We start from the raw sequence: 23,473 nt of genomic DNA, 5'->3' as shown, positions 1-23,473 counted from the left end.
AGGATGAAGACCTTTATGATGATCCACTGCCACTTAATGAATAGTAAATACATGGTATGGCTTCCCGTCAACAGCAGGCTATCAGTAGTTAAGTTTTGGGGGAGTCAAAAGTTACATGCAGATTTTCAATTGTGTGGGGGATTGGTATCCCAATCTTGAACAACACAGGTGTTATTCAAGGGTCAACTGTGCATTTAAACTTAAGAAATTTGCATATCTTTAAGAAGTAGCAGAACCAACTGTTCATTGATGACTGTTAAGAGAATAATTATGTGGTGTACATAAAAGTGTGGGGGACTCTCAGTGATTAGTTTCACTTGTATGTATAGTCGCAATAAAAGAGGTTTTTTCATTTTGAAACAACACAACAAAAGACACAGAAAAAATACATCAATGTGCATCTATAAAATATGCATGGTGGCTCACGCCTGTAATCCCAGCACTTTGGGAGGCCAAGGCATGTAGATCATTTGAGGTCGGGGTTTGACACCAGCCTGGCCAACATGGCAAATCCCCGTCTCTACTAAAAATACAAAAATTAGCTGGGCTTGGTGGCAGGAGCTTGTAATCCCAGCTACTCATGAGGCTGAGGAAGGAGAATCGCTTGAACCTGGGAGACAAAGGTTGCAGTGTGCCAGGACTGCACCACTGCGCTCCAGCCTGGGTGACAGAGTAGACTCTGTCTCAAATAAATAAATAAATAAATAAATAAAATATGCATGGCCAATATATGAGAAAAATGTTCAACCCCATTAATAACTGAAGAAATCCAAAATAAAGCAATTAGACATGACTTGACTACCAAATTAAAAACACTAAAAAATACAATAAAGAATTCAAGGATACTTGAATGGGTACTATCAGTATGGGTGGCAATACTGCATCTAAATGGCAATCTGTATCTAAAACTTCAGATTTACACATATCTTTTTTTTTTTTTTGAGATGGAGTTTCGCTCTGTCACCCAGGCTGGAGTGCAGTGGCGCGATCTCAGCTCACTGCAAGCTCTGCCTCCCGGGTTCACGCCATTCTCCTGCCTCAGCCTCCTGAGTAGCTGGGACTACAGACGCCCGCCACCACGCCCGGCTAAGTTTTTTTTGTATTTTTAGTAGAGACGGGGTTTCAGTAGGCAGGATGGTCTTGATCTCCTGACCTCATGATCCACCTGCCTCGGCCTCCCAAAGTGCTGGGATTACAGGTGTGAGCCATCGCGCCCAGCCCGATTTATACATATCTTTAATGGGGAAATTCCACCTTATAAATACAGCCAAACAAAATAATAATAGATATGTAGAAGGATGCCTGTCAACACATTGTTTTCAATAGCAAAAGAATTGGAAACCAGTCTAATAACTGGATTTTTATTTTAAAGACAGGATTTTGCTATGTTGCCTAGCTGGGCTGAAGTGATCCTCCTGCTTCAGCCTCCAGAGTGGCTGGGACTACAGGTGTGTGTGCTACCACCCAGCTTATCAACTAGATTTTTAAAAGTATTTTTTTATTGCAATGGGATACTATACAATCATTTATGTTATAAAAGGATATTTAATGACGGGATATATATTCAAAATGTAATATACAAGATGTATTATACAGAAAAATAAAGGACAACATGACAGTGGTTATCTTTGGATGGTGATGATTTCTTTGTCTCTAGAAATTTAGGTTTTCCATAAAGTGAAAGACTGTTGCAGAAAAGATGACTTAATGAATATTAAGATATTTCCCAAAACATCCCGGTATATTTCCCAAAACATTCCAGTATAACTTTGGTACTTACTAATGCCTTTCTCTTTGGGAGCAATCTTCTCCAAGTCTTTTAATTGAAATACATCTTTCTGTTTAAAGGGTTTTAAAGAAAATGAAAAGCAAGTATTTATTTTCTACTATGTATATTTTCTTTTTTAAAAATTTTTATTATGGGTACATAATAGTTATATACATTTACAGGGTATGTGTGATATTTTGATATAGGTATACAATGTGTTATAATGAAATTGTGGTAATTAGGGTATCCATCTCTTCAAACACTTACCATTTCTTTGTGTTAGGAACATTCCAATTCCACTCTTAGTATTTTAAAATATACAATATATTATTGTTAACTATAGTCACCCTGTCGTGTTCTACTATATATTTATATATACATCATAATTTTATGTTCATGAAAAATTGTATTTAAAAAATTGGCCTGGAAATGAACAGTATAATAGAATCAAGCATTTTAGAGCTTATAAGAAACTCTTTGATAATCTCATTCCATACCCTCAATAGAACTTAAAATGAAGAGATTTTTGCATACATTTACAATTTGCATATATATACAATTTTTTTTTTTGAGACATGGTTTCACTCTATCGCCCAGATGGGAGTACGGTGGCACGATCATGGCTCACTGCAGCCTTGACCTCCAGGGCTCAAACAATCCTCCCACTTCAGCCTCCTGAGTAGCTGGGACTACAGACATGCACCACCATGCCTGGATAATTTTTAAAAATTTTTTTAGAGATAGGGTCTCATCATTTTGCCCAGGCTGGTCTTGAACTTCTGGACTCAAGCAATCCTGCCGTCTCAGCCTCCCAAAGTGCTAGGATTACAGAGATGAGCCACCATGCTTGGCCAGCAGCATATAATTATTTAAAGTTCTTGGAGATCGGAATATAAAGAACAATCTTCCCACTTAAGTATAAAAACTAGTTATAGGCCAGTCACGGTGCCTCCTGTCTGTAATCCCACCACTTTGGGAGGACTGCTAGAGCCCAAGAGCTGGAGACTGGCCTGGGTAACATAGTGAGACCACTCTTGCACCACATCTCTACAAAATCAAAAAAATTAGCTGGGTGTGGTAGTGCGTGCCTGTAGTCCTAGATACATGGGAGGCTGAGGTGGGAGAATCGCTTGAGCCCGGGAGGTTGAGGCTGCAGTAAGCTATGACTATGCCACTATACTCCAGCCTGGGCAAGAGTATAGAGTAAGACTCTGTCTCAAAAAACAAAACAAAACAAAACAAAACAAAAATAACAAAAAACCACCATCCTAGTTATACTGGATCACTTGGTAACAGGAACGAATTACCTTTTCTGACACTTTAAGAAAACACAGACAGTGCTTTGCTTAACATGTATGACACTGCACAGATTTAGCAGTTCTAACTAAAAGCGAAACAGGCAACTGTCAAAATTTGTTTACGTTTAAGGTTTTGTGGAAGAGCTATACCTAAACAATAGGGAAATTATACAATTCATGGCTACCTATCAATCATTCACATATACATGTTGCATGTCCACCATATGCAAAGCAAAACATTAAGGGAAGATATGCGTGTAGAATATTTAAATCTTATGGCCAGAAAAAAAAAAAACCTGTCTAGAATATTATTTTCTACTGCTAATAAGCCTTGGTTGAAGTGGTGAAAAGAACTTGCATAACAAAAGTTAAATCATTTGAAAAAACTAAAGTATGTAGTAATTAGAACAGAAATATTGTGGCTGGGCATGGTGGCTCACGCCTGTAATCCCAGCACTTTGGGAGGCTCAGGAGGGTGGATCATTTGAGCTCAGGAGTTCGAGACCAGCATGGCCAACATGGCAAAATCCTGTTTCTACTAAAAATACAGAAATTAGCTGGACGTTATGGTGGGCACCAGTAATCCCAGCTACTCGGGAGACTGAGGCACGAGAATCGCTTGAACCTGGGAGGTGGAGGCTGCAGTGAGCCAAGATCATACCACTGCACTCCAGCCTGGGCAACAGACAAAACAAAACAACAACAAAAAAACCCGGAAATATTTTGATTATTGTTATGAAAAAAATGGGATACGGTTCTTCCAAAAAAAACTTGAAAGGGCAATTGCAATTGGATAGAAATTATACTTCATAAAAATTTAAAATTTCTACTCATCCAAGGGCACTGTAAAGAAAATGAAATGACAAATACCAACTAGATTAAAATAATCGCAAAACATACACCTGAAAAAGGCCTGGTACTCAGGATATACATATATAAAGAACTCCTTTGAAGTACATAAAAAAGAGTTGATGGAGAGATTAAGAAGTGGATAGATGAATATATATATATGTGATAAAGTCAGTAGAATAAAATGTGAATGGTAGAATCTAGGTGGTAGGCATATGGGTATTCACCAAAAAACTAATCTTTGCTGTATGTTTGAAAACTTTCATAATAAAATGTTGAAAAAATTTCATCTCACTACACCTAAGAGTAAATTTAGGAAAATATTAAGTCATTGAACTTAGTGCAATTATGAGATCAATTTTTGCTCATCGAGGAATAAATTATTTAAACACAATAGAATCTCAGGGAAAATGTAATAAATTACTGACTTTAAGTCTTTAATGCATTAGAAACATCAGTTAATCAAACCTCTTTGCAAATACTTTAAATTCCCTAGAAAAAGAACATGAACCATTGAGATATCTGCCTAAATGCAGTCACCAAGGAAGAGCTCCAGATGTACTGGCTGCCCCAGTGGGGCTGCTGTATAAATAAACAGGCTTGGAAAAAAGTAGCCTCAGAACTGAAGTGCGGTCATTGAAGTGGACAGAGCAAATGATCTCAAGTAAATCTTAGTTCTTAGACTCCCCAGCATTAAGCAGAGATAATCAAGGAGGGATGAAGACAACGTAAAAAGAACTATGTGTAAGATACCACGGAAGACGTATAATCCTAATAATATCGTTGTTTTTTTTTTTTTTTTTTTTTTTTTTTTTTTAAGGTAGGGTCTCACTCTGTTACCTGGGCTAGAGTGCCTGAGTGACAGAGTGTGATCACGGCTCACTACAACCTCAAACTCTTGGGCTCAACAGATCCTCCTGCCTTGGCCTCCCAAAATGTTGGAATTACAGGTGTGAGCCGTGGCACCTGGTCCTAGATAACATTTAATAAGGCACTTACGACCTGGGCATTGTTTAATCATATTATCTTATTTAATCCCCATACCAACACTGTGAGCTGGGTACTATTATCATCTTTAAGGGAAGAAGAAACAGACATAGAGAGGTCAAGTAGCTTGCTCAAAGGTCACAAAGCTATTGAGTTAAACAGGTTCCAGATGCAAGCTTTCAATTATTGAGCTATACTGTTCTCATGTTCTTCCTAAGTGCAACGGGCAAAGAATTTATTACATTAGCAGCTCCAAAACCCACACACACACACACACACACACACACACACACATATCCATCCATACATGATCATGTCTGTATCTCTTTTTCTCCATTTATATATTTATATTAAATTATCTGGGCATAAGCATGGCCATTCCAGAGATCTGTGTGCCAATGGAAAGCTACTCATTTAAGTGTTTGCTGAAGTAATTTTTTAAAAAGCTCAAAACATTTATTGGTGGCCTATTTTGTGCCTCAAACAGTCCCTGAAGGTTCTTACCCTCTCTATGAGTTGTCATTATTACCAACAACTGTGTTTTTAAAAGGTTTCCAAAACCTCACAGACGGCCCACTTATGATTAGAAGCAATATAGTATATGCTGCTTCATTAGTTGATTTTCTAATTTGATTAAAAAGGTAATATTTGTTCACTATAGGTAACAAAGAAAAGACTGTAAAACAAAATCCACCTGTATCTTACCATTGTTAATATTTGTCATCATGCCTTGTTTTTTATATTCTACATTTTCTACTTAACATTAAATTATAACCATTTTCCCATGGCATAAGTCTTGAAAAGGGGGCTACTATTGACATCTATGGAAAATCAAATTCTGTAACAAATCCTTGAGTAGCCATATTTGATTTTGTTGGAATTTTTACTTGCCAATTGCAACAACGAAATTAGAATCCAGATTCCTGAATCTGAATTCCAGAATCCATGCTTTTCACTCTGCACCATTATTGGTGATTTGCTTTGAGATGTTGAAGCAAATCTAATATTTATCAACTTTCGACATCAGTCTGGATCCCGGATATACCATATCCCATTCATGAAAGAACAAATGAAAGGGCCTCCATTACTTTTCCCAAATCTCTTATACTTTTCAATTCCATCAAAAAACTGATAGACTAAATGAGCAGCAACTGATTAGGCTATAATGAAAAAAAGAAACAGGAATATATGAAATAAATCAATCAGTACAATTAATTCCCAGCTTTATGGAAAACCTCACTAATTACTGAACTTCCTTAAACTGCTGATCCTCAGAGTCTTTCATGTTTTGATGTTACTGAGGACAAGCTTTAAAATTTTTCGGTTAGAAACAGCCAATTTTTATATTTGAGATAATTAATAATATTGTAAATGACAAAATAATTTCCCCAACCACTCTCCTCAGCTTTCTACTGTCTTGAAGGAATTAAACCTACTTTTCTTGCTGAGACCATAGGAAAAATATTTCAACTCAGCAGAAGAATTGCTATAATTTTCACATAGAGACTTCACCAATTTATCTTCATAACCATATCATCATCATAATATGATACCCTGTTCTGAATTGCCAATGACTTTAAGAATAAGATTATACTTAGTGGGCAAATTCCGTGTATTTTGCTTTTTTTTTTTTTTTTTTACTAAGAATCTACCTTAAAGTGAAAAGGGATTTTATCAATTTAATATTCACGTTTACCACTTTTCCCCATCTTCTTCACATTTGTATATGATGAAAATAGCCAGTAGACCGGGGCCAACTAGGCTTTGCAGGTCCTGCCAAGCCATATGAAATCGGTGTTTTTTTAGTTCAAAGATTTATGTGGCCTTTAACCTGAAGACAAAGAAAAGCCTTCCAGTAACAGGGTAAAGCCATGAGACAGTAGGCTCTAGAGCCAGGTACCTGGGTTTGAACTCTGGCTCTGTCACTTAGGAGATGAAACTTTAAACATATTTCCTGTTGGTGGCAGGCACAAATATCTGGAATAAATGGAGGCCTGTGTACCATCGACTATGTGTTACACTATAGACAGACTTAAAATGTAAAGACATAGTATTTGGTACTCCCTCTGAAATCAAATGATCCTCCCTGGTTTGAATCCTGGAATTATGGCTTCTATTGTTTGAGATCCAGGACTGGTTGGCACCTAGGCAGCACTCAGGAGATGTGGGCTTTCATCATTATTATTTTTCAGGCAGAAAGAGGAGACAATCAAATATACGCATCAGAAGATTCTAGTGCCAGTATGCAGGACTGCTTGGGTGAAAGAGACTCTATCAACAGTGGGATATGGTTTTTCACACTCCATAACTCACAGGAACCACAAATATTTGCAGAATCTTACCCATTCTTCAAGAAATTGATCAGTATTGATGTTTAACAAGGAGGGGACAGTTAACATTGGATGACATATACTTAAGATGAAAATTACACAAAATTATAAGTGTTAAAGAAAATGACTTACTGTTTCAAAAAATATTTCCATCATGCGAGTTCTCTTTTCTTCTGCACTGAGTCCTTTTTTCTTTGACTAAAGCAAAAAAATTAAAAAGTAAACAATGCTTTTAAACACATTTTGAAAACAACTGGATTTGCAACATTTGAAATTTTATGCATGGGCTTATCTGATACCAACAGGTTTGATACTCTCAAAGTCAGACCTAAAGACTCATTTTAATTACTATCTGCCAACCACTGTGGTAGGTGCTGCCAAGATGGTAACTGTAAATTGAGATAGAGCCTGGCATTTTGTAGAAATTCAGTATTTATAAAGTAAACCAATGATAAGCCACTGTATTGACCTTCCAAAGGCTTACAATCTCTCAGAGAAAATATACAGATGCAACTATTTATAGCTAATGAACAGCTACATGCACCAGTTGTTACATAAATACCCAGAACACAATGAATTCCACCATGCAGAGGAAGAAGGGTTACCTAAGGACAGAGATTAAAAGGATTTTGGCAAATTGATAAATGGTTAGAAGCACATCTTGGGGAGACCACATACAGGCACAATGTTATGGAAGCACATGGAATTCCCCAGAAAGATAAGCAGTGGGGGATAGTTATTGTATGAAGTATGTAGGGGCAGTAGCAGATGGGATGAGAAAGGTGTGGGGTCAGGTTATGGAAAGCTGACTGTCCAGCTGACAGTGGACTTCATTCTAGACAATGAGGAGCTGCTGAGTAATTTCTAAAGCAGACTAGTGACAAGATTAGAGTTGCATTTTAGTTAAGTTAATTATAGCAGCAATGTGGAAGACAAGATGGAAGGAGGAAAGGCCTATCCAAGTAGAAAACGGAAGCCCACTCAGGTTATTCTTCTGTAATACCCTTTAGCCAATTTGAAATTAAGACAATATGTAGCTGAAATATATGTTAATAATAAATTTTACAATATGTTGTATATAGAATATATAAAGCTAAATCTTAAGTTAAAAGAGAAAGGAGCCAAATTTCCTCCAAACCAAAGGTTTACAGAAAAAAAAAAAGAGTGAGAACTATCACCTCCAGTTCTCCAATAAAAAATTCCCCACTAATATTTATGTGATCTGCATCTTTCTCAAAAATTGTAGGAGATTATAAAGGAACATAAATTGTTTGCTTAAAAAGCAGACATAAAACAACAGTTAAAGACTGCCCCATCCAACCAAAAACGTCATCAGAAAACCTGAGTTTACATCAGAAAACCTGAGTTTACATAAGTGAAGACAAGGATTTGGAATTGCCATTGTGGCTACATACTGGAGTGAGTGAGTCTTAATTCTTGTAAAACCTAGAAACCCACTAACTTGGCTGGGCAGTGGCTCACACCTGTAATCCCAGCACTTTGGGAGGCTGAGGCTGGAGGATCACTTGAGGCTGGGAGTTTGAGACCAGCCTGGGCAACAAAGCAAGACACTGTCTCAAAACAAAAGCCCACAAAAAAAGAAAACACAAAACAACAACCCACTAACTCATTCCCACAGGAATAAAATGATCAGGTGTTTCTTGATGAGTAATATGGGTAAATAAATAGCTTAAAGTTTATATTTTTCTCTTCTTTCTCGGTCCACCCTCAAACAGTTTTTCTGCTGGGTTTGACTACTGATCCCATCTCCTAATATCTTATCTTTGATTTCATTTGCTTTCATGGTTTTAATTAACACTTATGCTGAGACCTCAAATCTTTACATTCACCCCTGGGTGTGCTCCTGAGCTTCAGTCTCATGCAGCTACCCGCCTGCTGGACAAACTTCAACTCCATCAGTCTAAACTGAACTCTTCCTCTCTCATATCTACTCCCCACAAACTTGCTGTTCTAGACCTTGAGTCTCAGATACTATCTCGTGACCCAAGCCAGAAGCCTGACAGTCATCCTAGGTACCTTCACCTCTCTTATCTCACATCCAACCAATCACCAAGTTCTGCCAGTTTCAGCATTTAATTATTTCTCTCATCTGTCCTGTCTGTTCTATCTCTACTACCACTGCCTCATTCAGGCCTTCATCATCTATCTCCTGCAATATACCTCCAGTCCCCTAACCACACTTTGACTCACCCTCTATGTTCACATTCCGCACTGGGAAAACGTAAATAAGACCTTTCCCCTCTGCCTTGCTCAAAACCCTCCAGTGGCTCCCAGACATCCAGACGTATCTGAGTACCCCAGTATGATATACAAGGCCCTTTATCACCTAACCCCAACCTACCTTTTATAGCCTCTTCCACCACACCCCACCTCAAATTTTGCCGTTAATAGTATGGAGACCTAAGCAACTTGTAATACAAAAACAGCTTGTAATTATCTACTCGAAGAATGCTCTCATTTCCATCCTTAAAAAAAATGTTCCTCCACCTAGAACATCCTCACTTCTTGCCTAGTCAAAACTCCAAAACATCTCCCAAGGCTTAGTTTAGGCACTCTCCCTCCAGAACTTCCCTGAGTTCACAGGCTGAGCATGTATTCCCAGAACACACCTTCATCAAATCACTCACTACATTGAAAAGATGTTTACTTGTCTCTCTCAGCACACTGAAAAACTTCTTCAGAACATGAACTGCCTTTGCCGTTCCAGGGCTTAGTGCCAAGTTAGACAGGGGAGACATAAAGCTCTTAATTTTAGGACCATGTATCTAAAGCCCCCAACTTTAAAATTTGAGGCTGCTCAGGCTCCTAAGCCCCCCAACACCTACCATACTCCCATAGATATGATAACAGGTGAATTAATCGTAGTGAATTCAGTGACACCATGTATTGCCTGGCTTGGAGAGATAAATCAGAGAAATTTCAGGTAGGCAAACTTCAGGAACCCATACAGACCTGCTCACTAAACCTAGGGCTGAGAGCTAGGGTCCAGGACTGCTCTATTTGCCTCCCTTCATTCTCGCCTCTGCAGTATCTGATAAATCAAGCATGAAATTCATAACAGTTAGAAGATGCCTTCAACATATTTTTCTAGTCCAATAGGTCCTAAACTGCCATACATTAGAATCACCTCAGGAGTTTTTTAAAAATACCCATGCCCAGGCTCATCTCAAATGAATGGAATCAGAATCTCTGGAATGGGACCTGGGCAACATATTTTTTAAATCCTCCAACATATTTTAAAAATCCTCTCCAACATATTTTTTAATTGTGCCCCAGGGATGAGAACCCTACTTTTGTCAGCCCAGAATCTGAAGGCCATGTCAAGGGCGCTGTGGGGCAGTGGGAATCCCTTTAGAACTTCAGTCTGTGGCTACACTAGCAGAAAGCAGATCCTGAAGTGTTAGGAAAGACTCCTAACATTTTGATATTCGAAACAGCTCCTTGCACTCCACAAGAATCTGCCCCCCAGAGGCAGGCAATGAGGAGAATCTAGTGTCCTGGGGTACCCAGTTTTAGGAAAGCTCTCAACACTCAGCTCAGCAGCTATGAAAGTTACTCAAGAAATGTGGATGTGCTGTATCATCCATTTACATTGTTTTCAGGCTGATTTATTCATCAGTCTCTTTTATGACTAGAAAGAATTTCTATTATTAACCACAGTAGGAGTATCATAGCCAGAATTAAAATAACTAATGTAAAAAGATGCCATATTAATACTCATATTTAGAAACTTCTCAAAAACCAATGAGGATTTATTTAATATTTAATTAAGACTAGGAAAAACCTGATAGTATAAGTTAGAGATGCATTCAAATTATTAAGTAAGGAGACTCAAAACCTGACTCAAGGACTATGAAGTTTTCTGGAAGTATTTTAAACCACTTAAAAAATCATGTTATCTGAGGAACCTTCTCAATTAGAAATTATGAAATTCCTACAGCCAGCCCTACTAATCAATTACGATAAAATTATGAAGACTTATTAAGTAGACGTCACTGCTGCTCTCAGAGTTCAGCACTGCACTTCTCCAATTTCAAAAATTGCCTGAACTCATTAACTATTTACTTAGGATGCCTAACCAAATGAAAACAGCTATTAATTCGTAATCAATCAAAAGTTTACCTTTGACCAACATTAAATTTATTTCTTGATCACATATTAAAAAATAGGAAGTCCACATCAAAAGCTTTAATATTTTAAAAGGATTCTCTATTATCAGAGGTAAGCTTCTGAAGTTAACACATTTTATTAGCAGGTGATTCATGTGTAGAGAGATAGATTTGGTAAAAGGACAACGCGCGTTTGAGCTACACAGTTCTCCAAGTCAGTTATACGAGGCCAGCAACTCTGCAGAGAAAAATGGTAACACAGAAGGGCACTGCTAACAGATTTGTTTTAACTGTAGTCCTGTTTGGCTTCTTAGAGCACTTTACGCCCAGGTGGCTGGGTTGTTAGTTTAACCACAAAGAAGCCGTTATCATTTATAACTACATCTGGACAAGTATCTTCAAATAAATACCATACAACTGGATCCTGGTGTCCCACCCCGCCCCCCTTAGCTCGGCAACATTTAACGGCCACGTAAGTAAATGAAGATATTAAAATCTTAGATCCATTTAACCAGATGTTGATTCTTCGCCAACTGAAGCAGAAAAAACGGCATGAAACTTTGAAGGTTTATGAAAATGATTTGATGAGCAGAAAGACGTTAAGCTCACAAAGCCGATCTGGAATCTTACCGGGACTTAACCGATCATGACGTACGAGGAAGCCTAATTCAGTGCAGAGTGTCCTTAAAAAAGCAACAGCGCCCTACACAACCAGCAGCGCCCGGCACAAGAGCAGCGACTCCTGCCCTTTGGCAGAAACCGGGGCGTTTTCACAGAAAGCGACTAATTGGCACACAGTGAAGATCCATTAGGTAACTCGAAACTGAGCAGTTCTGGAATGTGCTCTACGTATTACAATACAGAAAACCACTCAATGGTGACAAACCAGGAGTGCGCTTTGGGATCAAGACGTTCGCTCCCCGCAGTCCCTCCCGCCCACTTGCGCTTTCTCTCCCCGTTCTTAATGGAGGGGGCTACACCACGCGGGGCCGAAGCTGGAGGCGTAGGGAGCCCAGGTTCTCAAGGGCCCCGTGGTCTTTTAGATAAATCCGGGTTGGTGAGGTTCTCGGGTCACGTTCGCGAACGCTTCCCGCGTTCTAACCTAAACCGCCCGAACGGGACCTGGGGACACACGCGGGGTGCAGCCGGCGGGGAGGCCGCGGATGCCCCCGCGCCTCGGGATTCCGGACGGGAGCGGCGGGGAACGCCGCAGAGTGCGGAGTGGCTGCGGCGGGGCTGGGCTGGGTCCCTACACGGTGAGGCCGAGAGCCGGGCGACCGCTCCCGCGGCCCAGCATGGCGGTGAACGCCAGGCCGGGATCCACACGCAGCCGAGGGGCGGCGAAGCCCACACACTAGGGAGGAAGAAGACGCGGGACCGTAGCCTCAGTCCTTACCATGGCGCGGGCGCTGGGGATTCCGCTGGCTGGGCTTGCGCTTGGGGCGAGGGGCGGGACAGGCCAGGGCGCGTTTGATTTTGGCGCCGACGACGCCTCGGGGGCGGAGCAGCGAGACGGTGGAGGTGGGGGAAAAGGCCCGTCCTTGCTCGCGCGGCGCGCAGCGACCCCTAGCGACCGATCCGAGCCGCCGGTCGGGGATGGGGCGCGGGCCTGGGGCCGGGGCTGGGGCAGTCTGTCCGCGTCTCAGTGGATGGGTTGCAGAGCTGCCTCCGTCTCCTCGGTATTCTGTGAATGTGACCTTTTTTTTTTCTTAAAGGACATCTTGCCTTTGCTTTTACTGCGTTTTCTTGGCGCCGCAGAAATGTGGCCTAAGTTTGGATGTAAAAAATAGAGGCGTTTAGGCTGTTGAGGAAGGAAACGCTGCCTCCATCCTTCCGCATTTGTCCTGTCTGGGGCGGACTGGATTCCTTTCTGGTCTTCTAATCTGACCCCTCATCTTCTCCCTAGCCACTACCCACTGCTTTCCAGCTTTTCAAATTCTGTGTATGTCTGTTTGTTTTTCCCTTAGGTTTTAAAAAAGAAGGAAACAACGGAATGAATTTCAAATCAAAATGGTCAAAAATACGCTACTTCATGGCTTGAGAATAGATCCAGATTCATAGCAAAAGCTCAGGCCCCTGAAAGTGCTGAAAAATTTTAACTGAGAATTCAATTATTTTGAAAATTATTCTATGGTGTTTTGAACGATTTTTAGGTGTAAGAAGTACGGCCGGGCGCGGTGGCTCACACCTGTAATCCCAGCAATTTGGGAGGCCGAGGCGGGCAGATCACTTGAGGTAAGGAGTTTGAGACCAGCCTGGCCAACATGGTGAAAACCCATCTCTAATAAAAATACAAAAATTAGCCAGGCGTGGTGGCGGGCGCCTGTAATCCCAGCTACTCGGGAGGCTGAGGCAGGAGAATCGCTTGGACCCAGGAGGTAGAGGTTGCAGTGAGCCAAGACCGTGCCACTGCACTCCAGCCTGGGCGACAGAGTAAGACTCTGTAACACACACACACACACACACACACACACACACACACACACACACACACACAGTATAGTAAGTCGTGTAGATGCTATAAGAGTAGCATCTAAAATCGGAATTTATGTCCCCTGTTGCTTCTGCTGGAGGCAGAGGAAGGGGTACATTGAATTGCAGAGTTCCATTAATTTGGTTTTTCCTGTAAGAGTTATACCATGTAATTGATGGTACATAAGGTAATTTTAAAATGATAAATGAGTACATTAAGTAACTACAGTAGTGGTATATAAATTTGTGCTATTTGGGGAAAGCCTTGTCTTAATTGGCTCTCAGGCTTGTTGCAGGTGACTGGTGACTATCTGAGGCCAGTGGCGCTGCGGCAAAAAAATTTACCAAGACAGTTGTAAGTAAAGAAAAGCAGAATCATTAGAGAAAGCACGAAAATACGTTGCAAGAGAGCAATGGGCAGAATCAGCAGAAAAGGAGCTGACTGCAAGGAAACAAAGGCTTGCTGGGGATTTTATAGAATAGTGCTTACACTGTATACAGAAGAGGGCTTTGTGCAGTACTAATGTTACAGTCCCAAGTTTTCCTACGCCCCTGCCTCTAAAGCGACACAGTGCAAAAGCCTGCCCTGGGACAGTAACAAATTGACCCAAACAGGTCTTCTCTTGGGAAAAATGAGTGCTAAATGGATATAAAAAAGGGTTGGTCACTTAAGCTGCATCTGTATCCTAAGTGTCACTGAGAGCTGCTGTGACAGTTCTCTGAGATTCCCGGTGTGCACTGCAGTCTTGATCAACCAAACCTGGGAATGACCACCACCTAGGAAAGGAGACACATTATACTGCCTCTGGTTCCTTTGCATTTTCAGTACAAATACCTCAAACCTCAGATAACCTTCTGATGCCCTTTCCTTGACATTCTGAAAAGCATGACCTATAGGAGCAGCTTATTTATTTATGTTTTCTCTTTTTTAAAATTTTATTATTATTATACTTTAAGTTTTAGGGTACATGTGCACAACGTGCAGGTTTGTTACATCTGTATACATGTGCCCTGTTGGTGCGCTGCACCCATTACCTCGTCATTTAGCGTTAGGTATATCTCCTAGTGCTGTCCCTCCCCCCTCCCCCCACCAGACAACAGTCCCTGGTGTGTGATGTTCCCCTTCCTGTGTCCATGTGTTCTCATTGTTCAATTCCCACCTATGAGTGAGAACATATTTATTTAGAGTTGGAGTTTCGCTCTTTTGCCCAGCCTGGAGTGAAGTGGCATGATTTTGGCTCACTGCAACCTCCAACCCCCAGGTTCAAGCGATTCTCCTGCCTCAGCCTTCTGAGTAGCTGGGATTATAGGCGCCCGCCACCACGCCCGGCTAATTTTTGTATTTTTAGTAGAGATGGGGTTTCACCATGTTGGCCAGGCTGGTCTCGATCTCCCAACCTCAGGCGACCCACCCGCCTTGGCCTCCCAAAGTGCTAGGATTACAGGCGTGAGCCACCGTGCCTGGCAGGGGGAGCTTATAAAGGAAATAGGAAAACAAAGTCAAGTCACTTGGAAGAGACTGAGGAAAAAGTCTACAATGTAGGAAAAGAAGTAGGAGAATGCAAAACCAAGAGAGGAGAAAATTTTAAAAGAAAAACTTTAGACAAATTAAATGAGTTCCACCCTGCAACTTGGCCAGGGAGGTTTTTTGTTGTTGTTGTTTGTTTTGTTTTTTTGAGAGAGGGTTTCACTCTGTCACCCAGGCTGGAGTGCAGTGGCGCAATCATGGTTCACTGCAATCTAGAACTCCAGGGCTCGAGGGATTCTCCTGCCTTGCCCTCCCAAGCAGTTGGGACTACAGATGTGCATAACTATGCCTGGCTAATGTTTTTTAAATTTTCCATAGAGATGGTGTCTCCCTATGTTGCCTAGGCTGGTCTAGAACTCCTGGATTCAAGCAATCCTCCTGCCTTAGCCTCCCAAAGTATTGGGATTACAGGTGTGAGTCATGCCTAGCCAACAGGAAGTTTTTATAGACAGAAAAGGGAAGTGAGTTACAGAAATAGCTTGACTGATTACAGCTCCTTGTTTGAATCGTTTGGCTACTGTCGGCAGCCTGTGGGCTGAAGCTCAGCTACTTGTGATTGACTGAGGATTGGGGGTTTGTTATACACCATGCTTGGTTTCCAGTTTGTCTGTGTACCAAGTTAGGTTGCAGTTCCTTACAACTCCTTAGGTAGGAACTCAAAGTATGGAGACAGCCTCAAGCCAATGGCCTCCTGCTTATTTAACAATTTTAAGGAAGAAATAGTCAACATTATCAACTGTCAGTCACAACACAGCTTCTGAGTTAGAAATGACAGTGCAATCATGTCATTTATGTAGGGCATCGTTCTCAATGGGATGACATCAAAACGGATTCCTGGGAGACAAAAAGATCTTAGATGGTTTGTGCTCCAGTGGTTTGTGGCTCTCGGTACATAAACAGATGTACAGTATATCTCTGGTATTAAAATTTCATGGGACTGGGGATGGCATTGTGAACAGGGAAAAAACATTTAAAAAGGTTCTTTATGGGGATGGTAGTGAGAAAAAAGGTTGAGAAAGACTGGTGTCTAGTGACTATATAATTTATCATCGGAACTGAGACACTTCTGAGAACGGAAGGGAATGCTATTCCTATTTACGCTAGGACACAGGCATAAAGAGGATTGTCCCCATCATCTATGTGATAACTTGGAACTTCCATTATACTTTATTAACCCTTGTCCGTGGCTCTTTAATTTTCCCCGTTTTATAGTTATTCTTTTAATCTTTCCATCTGGAATGTAAACTCCTTAAGAACAGGCACAGTAACATATTCTTTATAACTGTGCCTCATCAGTAATTTCTTCTTGAGAAATTCTGTGGTCTTGCCACATCAGACTATTTGTTATTCCCTGAACAACTCATGCTCTGGTGCCCTCTTTTAGCACAAGCCTGGGGGGAGTCTGAGTTCCAGGGTGACTCCAGGTGCCTGTGAGGGTCTACACTCACCCAGCAAGTATCCTTGTGGCCAAGAGAGTATAACATTAAGTAGCAAATAAAAAACACTGTGACTAGTGGAGACACCACAGAAGAAAGGAAAACGTCTTTTTCATACTTCTTGAGCAAGGGGCCTTGCATTTTCATTTTGCACCAGGCTCTATAAATTATGTAGCTAGCTCTATATGTATTCACTTATTTGTCTCATCCCAGTAACATAAAAGTCTGTGAGAAGAGGAGCTTTTTTTGTTTACTGCTATTCCTTAGTGAGACTAGCATAGTACCGGAACATTCTACACCCAGTAAATATTTGCTAATGAATAAAGCAGTTTATGGTACTGTAAGTATCTGGTCTGTTTCTCCAAGCAGGCTGTAAGCTCTGTGAGGGTGCAGGCTTCAGTATTCATCCTGGTATCCCATCCACCTAGCCAAAAGGCTGGTGGACCAAAGGTGCTTAGACGTTTGTTTGGTCAGTGACTTAACAGTGAAAAACAGACAGAAGAGTGAGTAGAACATTAAATGTCCACTTGCCCTTCCAGTCTCCTTAGGCAAAACTGAACTCGTTCTCTCCTCTGGAAAGGGATGCATCTGGCTTCATGTGAAATGTGCTCCTGGAGGACAATCTCAGATATGTTGAACTAAAACATGGGGCAAATGGCTTATGGAGGGACCCACCCTCTCTCTGATTCTGAAAACCTCCAAGGAGCCCATGATGGTGGCCTGCTTGGGTAAAAGAAAAAACAAATGAAGAATGGAAGTAGAATTCAATAATATTAATATTTACAGTTCATCATCAGCAGTGTCACATTTGGTCTTTTTTTAAAGACACAGTCTGTTAACTATGTTGCCCAGACTGGTCTTAAACTTCTGGGCTCGAGTGATCCTCCCACCTCAGCCTCCCAAGCAGCTGCGACTCCAGGCGCTGCCGCCATGCCTAGCTCCATGTTAGGTCTTTCTAATGTCTGTTGTTTCATCTCTCCTTCCAAGACTGACTTATGTGTAACCTCTTTCAGAGTTTCCATCTATGCTGGATTTTTTTTAACCCTCAAGAAAACAAAACAAAATTTTATTGTGTTCCATCATTGTTCACAATCACGCCTGTAATCCCAGCACTTTGGGAAGCCCAGGCAGGGGATTGCTTGAGCCCAGGAGTTCAGACCATCCTGGGCAAAGTAGTGACCGCATCTCTTAGAAAAAATTTTAAAAATTAGCCAGGCATGTTGGTGAGTGCCTGTAGTCCCAGCTACTTGGGAGGCTGAGATGGAAGGACTGCTTGAGCCAGGGAGGTCGAGGCTGCAGGGATCCATGATCACACCACTGCACTCTAGCCTGGGCAACAGAGCCAGACCCTGTCTCAAAAAAAAAAAAAAAAGGATAGTAAGGTTGTTCTACTTCTATAACTCTCTAAATGTACATGTTCTACATATGTATCAGGATTTTCCAAATTCCTACTTAAGATACATCCTAAATACTAATGGATTATTAATGTCATAACAAAAATTTTCTTGAGCTTTTCCTCACTAGTATAAATAGTCTGGTTGCAGTATTGCTATCTTCCACAGATTCCAGGACGTTCCTCAATTTCCCTTCAGGTAGAGAATATATTAAATAAATATTCACTCTGCAAATGGAGAAATATTAAATAAATAAATATTCACTCTGCAAATGGAGAAAACAAGCTTTATTATAATGATTTGAGATTTTGTGCATGGTAAAGAGATACACATGAATCCTGTTTCTCCTATGTTTCAAGACAGAATTAATTGAAAGTTTCATTGTAGACTAAAGCATCCAAAATACTGTGGTACGTATGTAGCTACGAACATACAAACACTTTGATGCACAGCGTTCATTCTTTTCTTTAAATAGGCAGTCAACATTTTGATTCATAAAAGAACAAATGACGAGAATATATCAGTATCAATGTCAGAGAGTGCAAGACTTAGTGTTCTATACATAAAACATATGAAACAGACCTATAAAGATGGAATGTACAAAATCTAAAAAGAAAACAAAGCAAAAAAAAACCCTTCATATTCATACATAGGCTTGAAAGTCTATAGAATTGAGAACGATATAAAGAATTCTAGTACAAGAATACACTCCATTGATGACAGAACATTCCCATGTCATAAAGCAAAAGCATTGAGTTTAAGGCTGTGTTGCTTTCAAAGTTAATGGAAGTGCTGTACATTCATTGGAACAACATAGCCAATTTATTAATCTATTCTAGAATATTAATAGCTTTCATACATTCTCCACAAACAGACCACACAATCACTGCCACACAATTCATCTTTAGAAAGTTTTTAAGCATCATGATTTGTAGCTTACTGTCATTGAAAACAAAACAAATAATTCTTTATTTATACCAAACAAATCTTTGATGGGCACTTAGTTTCCTTTATGGCAATACTAGATTTCTAGTTATCAAAAATATTAAAGTAATTATAAAGTTTAAAACCCTGCAACAATTTACAGAAACCAACAGTATTACCACTTTTGCTTTTAAGCTAAATTAGATAATGTTTGCATGAAATAGCTTTCATTTTTTCCTACCTGGAGATGTCTTGTTTTTAAATTATTAAATTATCAAACTAAAAATACTCCTCCCTTTTCAGAAGCTAGTGAATAGAGAGGATACTATAGAGTCTACAAAAAGATTTTTCCCATTTGAAGTAATCTGCAGATTACCTAATGTTTATTTACTACTTCCTCCAATTAACTAAGTAGGTATTACCAAAGCATTTCTGTTAACCCTTCAGTGCTAAGGAGTCACAGATACTTGCTAGTGTACTGCTATTCCAGTTAACTCCATGTTAGGACATACCCTGTATATTTAGTAGTGGAAGCAAGTGTGTTCTAGCTGCATGGATCTGGAGTATTTATTTGCCTCAAATCTAGTCACAGTAAATTAAAATAAGGAAACTTAGGGACTTGTTTAGTTCTGGAGACTAAAGTTTGATCAAAATACTAAGTACCATTAAAAAAATGGCAAACAGTCATAAAGGACTTGTAGTCATGTATTTCTGGATGGTCAAGTGACTCTCTGCCTCCCCATGTCCAGCAAGGGGGGCTGGGGGTCTGTACCGGGAGGAAATGCATCGTCACTGACCTTGAAATCCCAACCAGCAATATTTTGCCTTACGTGCCCAGGGGAAATTTGAATGAGTAATTTTTCAGTGCTACTTATCATGAATGTATGACAGGTTCTATACACTTGACAAAGAGAAATCAAACAATAATGGTAGCCCAGAAAAAAGCCACTTATTTTAATATCCTTCTCAGTTTACCAGAAACCATTTTCCATAGAATGTGACAAAATTTCATTTAAATTTTGTCTACTTGTATCATATCAGCAGCACTTTCCCCCAAAAATATGCTTACCAAGAAATACAGTAAATGCACATATGTATCCAAGTGTGAAATGTTATCTATACTTTAACATATATAATCACATATTTTTTGGAAAAAGTATAGTGTTTCCTGGAGTGCCCATAGCGTGTGTTTTAGCAACACATAGTGGAGCAGGTCTGAATCAAACTATTCTTTCATTCCAGTTTGTGCCAATATTGACATGTAAAAAAATTAGCTTTGTATTCAGTCTACTATTGAGATATCTAGCCTGATAGGATATGATATGATGGCTGGTTAGACTGTAAGTTAATTTCTAAGTTCACAAATATAATTTAAATTTTGTGCAAAAAACCTCTTTAAATCAACTAGTTTTAAGATCAACAGCCAGGGACAGAAGGAATCTAAATAGAAAGCCATTTTTACTTGTGAAAATAAACTAAAATTAATGTAACCAATTTAAAAAGTTTCTTTTAAACAATCTAGACAAGAGTCTAGCCTGTCTTTTGTGCAGAATGTTAGTACATGGCAAAATGAAATTCCCACCCCAGAATGTCAGCTCTGAGGGGGCAGCGATTTTTACCTGTTTTGTCCATCACTGTATTTCCAGTGCTTAAAAGAGTACTTGGTACCTAGTAGGTACTCAGTAAATATGAATGTTTAAATTCAAAGATGTATCTCACTGATGTTAGGAAACAGTGTCTTCATTTAACATTCTAAAAAGTTATTGAATTTTATAGCTTTATCACAGACAGGCTCAAATATTTTTTAAAACTCTACCTAACTAAAAAAATATTAAACCTAAATGTAAATCTTCCTGGAAAAACCTTTTTTCAGAGGTTGATTTGGGCATAATAAATTTAATAGACAATTTGAAGTAGCTAGATTTCCCTTCTAAATTTTAAGAAGTCCTATATAGAGAATGACTGAATTATAAATTAATAAGCAATAAACATCACATTCATATAATTATACATAGGGGAAATGTTTTCTTATAGTACAGTTCTAAGGTGCTTTCAGTGAAGAAGACCCCAAAGTCACTATCGAAAATGTCAAACATGACATCCTATTTGGTAGAACTGAGTAGAAAATTAAACAGTGGAAATAGACCACAGCTTATTTTACAGTACCAATGACAGATGAACGATTGACTAAATAGTTCTTAACGTTTCTCAAAATGCATTTATATTTAAATTAAATATAACTCAAGTTCAACTTTTATTTTGACCTGTTGGGTTTTTGTGTGTGTGTTTTTTTTTTTTTTTTGAAAGCACAGAAGGCCATTTTCTGACTAAAAGTCAGCCACCACCGTCATTCTTGGAAAATGGCAAAAATTAAATCTGCTTTAGGGCTTGCTCCACTAGGACGGCTTTAAACTGCTTAGTAAAGGAATGTGCTGAAGAATGGCTGGACGAAGCTTCTGTCTTTCAGAGTGCTGCCTATTTCAATACACCAAAGATTCAGCTATATATATGTGTGTGTATATATATATATATAATACATTCTATCTTACCCTAATCATGTATACATAGTCCCTTGACACCTCTACTATTCATTAAACAATGATAAATAACCATAACATGCCCTTACCTGTAATGCTTTCAAGATAACACAACTTTGGTAACACTTGCTTTCTAAGGGGAAATCATTAATCAATCACGTGCCTTTGGTTGACACCATCAGTCCTCCAAAGGGCTACTTATGGCTCTCTGTCCTAGGATACTGGTGTCCTACTACATGTGCCGACATTTGCAAGAGGTAAAGCTTTCGCTTTCATGAAGTCGAAGAGAAGAGACACGTGTGAAAACATGGTACATAAAACATGACTAACTTTTTCTTGATTACATTCCAGTGCAATGATCTGGAGTTAACAGGGCAGTTTGTTTCCCAAAAGGTAGCATTACTTTTGTAATATGCTTTTCAAAACATTAGAAATTTCAGGTTTCCCTGAAGAAGTACTTTGTTTTCTGATACAAGGTGAGCCAAAGGGGTGGTGAAAAGAACACACAAAAAAGGATCTTTGTCTAACCCAGAAAGGTTGAGAAATTTGCACTGATTCTTAAGTTCTGAACTCCAGAGGCCTGCTAATCAGAGCTGGGATCATTTTGCAAGACAGCCTTACTTTTTCTAAAGTAATTTATATGTAGTTGTTGATAACCAAAAAAATGTCACAAGAGTAATACCTACTGTAAAAGTGAGGTTAGAAGATTGCCTGGGTCTTGTGACCTAGGTTAAATGAAGTATATAACTACAATAGATTTTGTTTTTGTTTTGCTTTTGGAAGTTCTGTGCAAAAGCTACCATTATCATTCACAGGATTAACAAATACCTTTACATATGCTAGTTTTTTTAAGTGTCTGTTTGATTTGCAAAATTAGTTTAGCTACATAAATCCTGTCCCTTAAGCCATAGTTCACAGATGTAAAACTGCAGTTTTTATAGATTCAGTAGAAGAGTTTTTTTTTTTAACCCTAAAGGTGAAATACAGAAATTGGATAAGCAATTTTTAAGGAAATTGTTACATTCAGAAATAACCTTGGAAAGTTCACCAATGATTCCTTCTGGCATAAAAACTCTAGTCATAATCTGGTCCCGCATTGAGAAATCCATTCCAGTTTATAGTGCAAGACCTTGGAAGTGCGTATCCAGCTGCCCACCATTACTGTAAGTATCGATAGACTTTGAAACAGTGATTTCCAGAGTCTGCAACCACAACATGACCATCTGAAGTTAGGGCCAGGCCTTGGGGGCCATAGAGTGGGTCAGCAGATGTGTTAATGTAGGACAAAAATGATCCACTCCCATCAAAAACCTGTAAACAAATAGGAAGTCAGAATGTTATAGGAGAAGTTATATGCTGAACATGAGTTAGAAAACTCTTGATGCTAATGTTTTTCTGTTTCTTTCTTTTTTTTCTTTCTTTTTGACAGGGTCTCACTCTGTTACCCAGGCTGGCGTGCAGTGGTGTGAAGACAGCTTACTGTAACCTCTAATTCGTAGGCTCAAGTGATTCTCCTGATTCAGTCTCCCAAAGTGCTAAGATTATAGCCATGAGCCACCATGCCCAGTATATATGCTTTTATATTTAAAACATTAGCATAAGCCAGGTGCAGTGGCTTATACCTATAATGCCAGCACTTTGGTAGGTGAAGGTGGGAGGATCTCTTGAGGCCAGGAGTTTAAGAACAGCCTAAGCAAGATAGTGAGACCCTGTCTCTTAAAAAAAAAAAAGCAGAAAAACAAAACAAAACAAAACAAAAAAGCACTTAAGTAATCACCTATCCATCTATGGATATGTCTTTGTTTATGTCACTATCATAT

The 23,473-nt window shown here is 39.5% G+C and overlaps 2 protein-coding genes across 11 annotated transcripts in view; both read right to left on the bottom strand.

Moving 5' to 3' along the window:
* The window catches only part of MND1 (meiotic nuclear divisions 1), a 76,498-nt gene extending 63,655 nt beyond the window's left edge, over positions 1-12,843 (bottom strand). The window contains exons 1-3 of one of the 2 annotated variants that reach the window (XM_004088538.3): positions 12,759-12,843; positions 7,365-7,430; positions 1,781-1,838 (exon numbers count right to left, since the gene is read on the bottom strand). In XM_004088538.3, coding sequence (XP_004088586.1) covers positions 1,781-1,838; positions 7,365-7,430; positions 12,759-12,761 — 127 coding nt within the window. In that variant the 5' untranslated portion in view covers positions 12,762-12,843. The remainder of the gene's footprint in view (positions 1-1,780; positions 1,839-7,364; positions 7,431-12,758) is intronic. The other variant, XM_003257852.4, reaches the window with a different exon arrangement.
* Positions 12,844-18,464: 5,621 nt separating this feature from the next.
* The window catches only part of TRIM2 (tripartite motif containing 2), a 132,949-nt gene continuing 127,940 nt past the window's right edge, over positions 18,465-23,473 (bottom strand). For all 9 annotated transcript variants that reach the window (XM_030816245.1, XM_003257850.4, XM_030816246.1 and 6 more), the window contains exon 12: positions 18,465-22,964. In XM_030816245.1, coding sequence (XP_030672105.1) covers positions 22,812-22,964 — 153 coding nt within the window. In that variant the 3' untranslated portion in view covers positions 18,465-22,811. The remainder of the gene's footprint in view (positions 22,965-23,473) is intronic.

The sequence above is a fragment of the Nomascus leucogenys genome, chromosome 7b (genome assembly GCF_006542625.1).
Source record: "Nomascus leucogenys isolate Asia chromosome 7b, Asia_NLE_v1, whole genome shotgun sequence".
Lineage (NCBI taxonomy): Eukaryota > Metazoa > Chordata > Mammalia > Primates > Hylobatidae > Nomascus > Nomascus leucogenys.
The sequence above is the reverse complement of the archived record's forward strand: the minus strand, read 5'-3'. Positions and strand labels throughout refer to the sequence as shown.